Source organism: Pyrus communis, chromosome 12, assembly GCF_041283825.1.
Source record: "Pyrus communis isolate YQ-2024b chromosome 12, ASM4128382v1, whole genome shotgun sequence".
In the NCBI taxonomy this organism is placed as follows: domain Eukaryota; kingdom Viridiplantae; phylum Streptophyta; class Magnoliopsida; order Rosales; family Rosaceae; genus Pyrus; species Pyrus communis.
The window spans coordinates 5,456,128-5,462,373 of record NC_142576.1 but is presented as its reverse complement, the minus strand read 5'-3'; the positions used below and the strand labels follow the sequence as shown (position 1 = coordinate 5,462,373).

The following is a 6,246-nucleotide window of genomic DNA, read 5'->3' as shown; positions in this document are numbered from 1 at the left end:
GGTTTCGTAGTGTAGTGGTTAGCACTCTGGACTTTGAATCCAGCGACCTGGGTTCGAATCCCGGCGAGACCTTTTATTTTTTGTGACAGCTACATTTAGCCATTGATTAGGCTCGTTGAGATTGTCCAGGTGGCATAGAAATAAAGAATTATTTGGTCATGAGAATCCATATAGGAAACATTTCAAGCCAAAGAGAAATGAACATAAAAAGGAAATGTGAGGAAAAGTAAGAGCATTACTTTTTACTTTTCATATATGTACTCATCATATGATGCATGTGTATGCATGCAGAGATATATATAAATATTTTAACTTGAAGAAATTCACAATCTCTTTTAATCCATGTTGATTATGCACCAAAACAGTAACGAAACCAAACTTATACTATTTACAACATACGTTTTTTGGCATTTCTACTTTTCCACTCTTCATCTTTAACCATATGTGGGTCATCTCCACATTGTTACACCAATAAGGATAATATTTAGGGCAACATTATGCATATTCCTTTTTGTACAAAGGCCATCTCATCTCTCAAGTTCATGTCCAAAATAACATCACAAGAACCAAAACGCATCATTTAATAAAGTATAATTACATGACTAACTAGAAACGAAAAAAGCAGTATACATGGAGCAAGTCGAGAACTCTGCCTCCTTTACAACGCAGATACTTCAAGAAAAAAACTTCTCAAATAAGCAAACGATTATAGAGAACATTTTCTTTTTATGTAGTTCGCTAGAAACCCACTAACAAATAATCTGTTGGTCCTCCTATAACCAATGCGAGCCTTCTTTCCTCCCACCTTAGAGCCTATTTGCTCAGTGCAATTTTGGGAAAAGGGTTCGCAGTTTTTGATCAAAAGTTGTTTTATCCCAAGCTTTTGGAGCAATCTCATTTGTTTGTTAGCCACTTGAAGCTAAACTCAAGCTGAAATTTGTAATATTTTCAATCTTCAATTTATTTTTTTTACTAGGATTTTTTATAGTTGATTATATGATATGGTCACTGATACTTATTTGAAACTGATGTCCGAAATGTCAATACAATAAATGTTGGAGAGCGCCGATTATAATGAAGATTTGAGCATGTTGATTCAAGAACAAAGTGGCAACCTAAAACAAGAGAAGAACTAAACATATAAAGAGTGGGTTGGTGTCACCCACTATGGAATGTTCATTCAATGTTGTCGAGCGCTTGTTCGAGGCGTTCGCGCAATTGAGGTTCACAAAATACAACAACAAAGTCTTTGTGACTAGAAAAGAGAGTGAACATGTGTAAGCACTACAATGATATCCTAAAGGCTCATTGATTTCCACCTAAATATCACCTCTACAAAAGAAGACAACCCTTCACTTACCTAGTTAATCTGCATCTGTTACCCTAGACATTTGTCACATGACCCTTTAATCCCTTTTTCTAACTAACACATGTCGTGTTCTTTGTCTAACATCACACTGGTCCCTTCTAAACTCAAACATTCCCTACTCTTTACTCAGAAGAATTTTCCAACATTCCAAATAATTTTCTACTCTTCACTGGCCCCCTTGTATACTCGAACATTCCCTACTCTTTACTTGCACGAATTCTCCAACATCCCAAATAATTCCGTACTCTTTACTTGCAAGAATTCCCTCATCTATTGAATAATTTTTCTAAATGTACTAAAAAAGATCAAATTTAGTTTACTCCAACATCCCAAAATAACAAGATGATACCCAAATAATAAGGTATAGAGAATATAATACAATCATACAAATAATTCTAAGTCTCAATTCATACTTTTCTTGCGACTCCTTCCTCATGTGATTCAAATGATTGGTATTTTTAAGGTAAAAATAAGGGGAACGTTTACTAACCACTTTCATACAGCAATCTCATAAATCAAACTCATCCGAAGTCATGCTCCAAATATCACAATAACCAAACTCATTAGTTGATAAAGTACATGAGTTACTAGGAAAATGAACATTTAATGTAGCATCCAAACCATCCATTCATTAAACCTTTTCGACGGATTTAGTAAGATTGATGCCATAGTCTACAGCTTACATAGCAAAGCCCTTGTGTCAAGGTTTCACAACTTCGAAAAACTTACATCCAGTAAGCTGTGACAAATAAAAGAAAAAATCAGTACTATACATCAAGCAACACGAGGACTTTGCTTTCTTCACAAGAGTCTGAAAATACTTAAAACATCTCAGCCGAAACAATAGTGGGGAAAACTCATTGCATGATATCTTCTAATTGTATTTTCCAACACTGAGGGTCCAATTCAGCCTGTCAATAATACAAACTGAAGTCAAGTACAATCAACAGACAAATATTATGAGTTCTCTAGCAGGGATATTGGATCGAAAGCACAAATCTGAGTGCAACGAACATGTAAGTTGATTATTGTTTGTTATCGAATCACAAATTTTTTTCAGTTATGTCCTAGATCTTTAATGACATCAGACTAAACAAATTTTCTGGAAAGTTAGCATCTTCGTAGCTTTGATGATTAAAAAGTAAAAGCACTTACCCTGAAGAACTTATTTCTCCACTGAAATACACAACCACGCGCTTCTAAATGTTCGAAAAGAGCTTGGGGTAGCAATGACTTGAAGGTTGCTTGGAGCTTGACTTTAGTTAGCCCCCCGCAGGCCAATAAGGCAGCTGCCAGTCCACTAGGGCTCAAGCCCTCCAAGTGCAAGATGGTTAAGCTCTGTAGGCAACTGATACTGGCTAAGGATAACAGCCCCACATCTGTAACTGAGGTATATGACAAATTAATCTGCAAGACAATAGGAACGGTCCGGTCAAATACAAGTGTGTCTATCAAACTGTACGCTCACATGAAAGCGAGAAATGAGAGAGCGTACTTGTCTAAGGTTCTGAGCAAAGTGAGCAAGCAGGATCATCCCAGCATCATCAATATTTGAACACTTCTTTACATCCAGCTTGGTCAGTTGCTTGCATCCCACAGCAATTGCTGCTAGACCCAGAGATGTGATAAGAGGACATCCTCGACTTTCAACAGCATTCAGACTTGAGCATTTTGACAACGAGATTAACGAACTATCAGTAATGTCTTTGCAATAGGCTATGTTAATAACCTCAAGTCCAGGACAACCTCTAGCAATAGCTGATATGCCTGAATCTGAAATTCCTGTGCACCTAAAGAAAATAAACACATTCAGATTAATTCCTTGTTCTGTCAGTCCATGAATAGATGTTTACGCAAACAAATATTTGGCACCAACACAGAAGATCTTGTAGAGAAGTTCGGATTTGTTTCCTATATGAATTAGTTAGACTTTTGACGACATAGATTAGCATGCTTTGAAATCAACGAGACCTTAGATTAAGCATTCAGTAGTTTCTCTGGCAGACTGTATAACATTGTTGCACTTGCATGACCTACACGTTTCTGTGCACAAGGGGAAAATGAAGGGATAAAAACAAATTACAACAAAGGTTCAACTGTTCAAGGATCACAAGTTACACACCTGTATAGATCGAGCTCTACTAGTTTCGAACAGCGCATGCCAATGTTCACAATGCCGTCATCAGTTATGTTCAGGCAAATTCCTATTTTTAAGCTGGAGAGGTCGGAACATCTAGAAATGGACTTCAGACCTGCACATAGAAGGTACAAAAATAAGCAATTAAAACAGAAGTTCTTTATTACACTGAGGTTGAGCGAGGGAAAAACCTTCGTCGTCGACTTCATTATCTGTTATGTCAATCTCCTCAAGAGTTTGGCATCTCTGTCCAATGAGGACAAATGCTTCTCGAGGAACCAGGGTACATGACTCCATCCTAAGAGAAGTGAGTGCGGTACATGATTCTGACATCTGGGCAATAGAAGCATAAGTTATCTTTCGGCAGCATGTGATGTCTAGCTTCCGCAGATTCTTGTGCTTTTTCAAAATAGAGGAGAGACCCTCATCAGTCACCCCCACACATTTACTTAAGCTCAGCTCCCTTAAAGAAATGCACCAGTTTCCGATGTCTTTTAGTCCAGCATAGGTAACCAGGCAACCATCTAATTTAATTGACTGCAACATCGGAAGCTTTCGCAAGCTATCAGCAAGAGCAAGAGTCACCTGACCACCAGTGCCACCACAGTGCAACGTATGAGTTGAGAAATCACACTATTAACTATTAAACAGACTTGACAAAAGTCAATACTTACAGGAGAGCCATATGACAATACGAGTTGCTCTAAACATCCGTCACTACCGCTCGTTAGGGCCGACAACCCAACATGACTAATGTTCTGACAGCTAGATATGTCAAGTTTCTGTCAAAGGTAATAACAGCATGTGTCAAAATTTGTCAAAACAGAAATGTTAACTCTGACGAGTAACTAGCACGAATTGTCTATTACCCTGAATAGCATCAAATTTAAATATCGTCCCAATAAAAGAATCTCGAGTAATCAGAAGAAATATAATGAAAGAGTCAAAGTTTTCGACTTTTTAATTGCACATATGACAACCCAAATCTAATCCTTCGGATGTTATGTTAAATAGAAGCAGCTAATCATATCAATATGTGATTAAAACAAGACGCTAAGAAAACAGGCAATCTCGAACCGAACCAGCTAAGCATAGGATCTACCTTAAGCGACTTGCACCCATGTTTGAAGGCCGAAAGGCTATCATCATCGATACTGAAGCATCCTTCTAGAACCAAATCTTCAAGATATTGTAACTCGAAGATCGACGGCAAGCATTTATCTGTAATCTGCAGCAAATCATGAACAAACGTATCACTATGCAGCCATTGAAAATCATTAAATTTGACAAAGACAATCCAAAAGCAGGGTGCTTTTCAAAATAAAACAACATTAAATAAATAAATAAAAAGCAACCATTTACCATTAACGGTATAAAGCTAAAAACATAAACTTAAATCAGTAAAAACAAGAATTTACCGGCAAGTAAGAAAGATCCAAACTTCGAAGATCTTTACACTTTACAGCAAGCAATCCGACCCCCAAGTCGCTAACACGGAGGCACCATTTCAAATTAATTAATCTCAGCTTTCTGCAACCAACTGCGATACACCCAACACCCATATCCGTAATCATCTTGCACCTCCCCATCCACAGCCTCTCTAAGTTCTTCGCCTCCCCCAGAGCCGCCGCGGCGGAGTCTCTGAGCTCGGTGGCGTTCGACAGGTCGATCTCCACCAGATTCTTGCAATTTGCAGCCAAACTGAGCAATCCAATTCCCGAGAAGCAATTCGACCGCGAAAGATCGATCGATCGGAGGCTGGACCTGCAAGCATTTGAGATGGCGACAAGGGAAGCGTCCCGGACTCGCGAGCAGAGCGTGAGATCGACGTGGGAGGCATTTGGGTAGCGGTGGAGGACTTTCGGGAGGTGGTCGGAGCGTAAAGGCTTGAGCTTTTTGCGGTGCTTGGATTCTGCGGCGTGGAAGGACTTGCAGACCAAAGAGAAGGACTTTTTGTCAATTGGGTTTTTTTCGAGGAAATCGAGGATTATGAATATGATTTCATCGGACAGAACTTGGAAGACGTTGTTGTCGTTGTTGGTGTTGTTGGGTCGAATGGTCTTTTGCCTCTTCATGGTCTGAGATTTTTTTCTGCGATTTGGATGAAGAAATGGGAGTTGATTTATAGGTGGAAGAAGGTGGAGAATAATGGTGTTTTGGGAAGTAACCGTCGGGCAGATAGACTCTGGTTTTCGGTTTTTGGGTAGGTTGTGGGCAGAAGAGAGAGAGAGAGAGAGTTGATGATGGGGGAGTGAAGATGAAGGAGAAACGAATTTTACAATAATGGCCTTGTGCTGGGTACCTTCTATCATTGCTTGTTTCCATCTGCAATGACTATTTTATCCTTTCTTTCCCAGACTATCTAAGAGACCCCATTGACTTTAAACTAAATCCAATCAATTGGATCTTCTTATTTGTGAGAAATTTAACTTTTAAACTATAGAATTACATGATCATTTCCTTTAGGTAGCGATTCTTGAACTTAATTTTTCTTCCCATGTAATCCTTTTCTGTTTTTGTGGGCATATTTTTTGCAGAATATTTTTATAAGCAGTTAGATTAAATAATTAAACGAGAATTTATTAACACATAAAGAGAAAGGGGTAATAATAAACATCACTATCCTTGTGGCTTTATACTTGAATGTACACATTTCATAAATTTTTATATGAAAAATGACCAGATTTTGAAACTCCTTACGTGTTTTTTTTCTAAATTTAAATTGAATAAATCAAAGAAA

At 38.2% G+C, this 6,246-nt stretch overlaps 1 protein-coding gene and 1 non-coding gene across 2 annotated transcripts; one reads left to right on the top strand and one right to left on the bottom strand.

The window, feature by feature from the left end:
- TRNAQ-UUG (transfer RNA glutamine (anticodon UUG)) lies at positions 1-72 on the top strand. Its single transcript has one exon. It is a non-coding gene; the product is annotated as a tRNA-Gln (tRNA).
- Positions 73-1,914: 1,842 nt separating this feature from the next.
- Positions 1,915-5,836, bottom strand: LOC137745332 (F-box/LRR-repeat protein 3). The gene is made up of 8 exons (XM_068485276.2): positions 4,925-5,836; positions 4,609-4,734; positions 4,181-4,288; positions 3,698-4,091; positions 3,492-3,621; positions 2,865-3,159; positions 2,525-2,776; positions 1,915-2,280 (listed from the first exon to the last, which is right to left on the bottom strand). Exons 1-8 carry the CDS (start codon positions 5,816-5,818, stop codon positions 2,227-2,229), a joined length of 2,253 nt encoding a protein of 750 aa, XP_068341377.2. The 5' UTR covers positions 5,819-5,836; the 3' UTR covers positions 1,915-2,226.
- Positions 5,837-6,246: the final 410 nt, after the last annotated feature.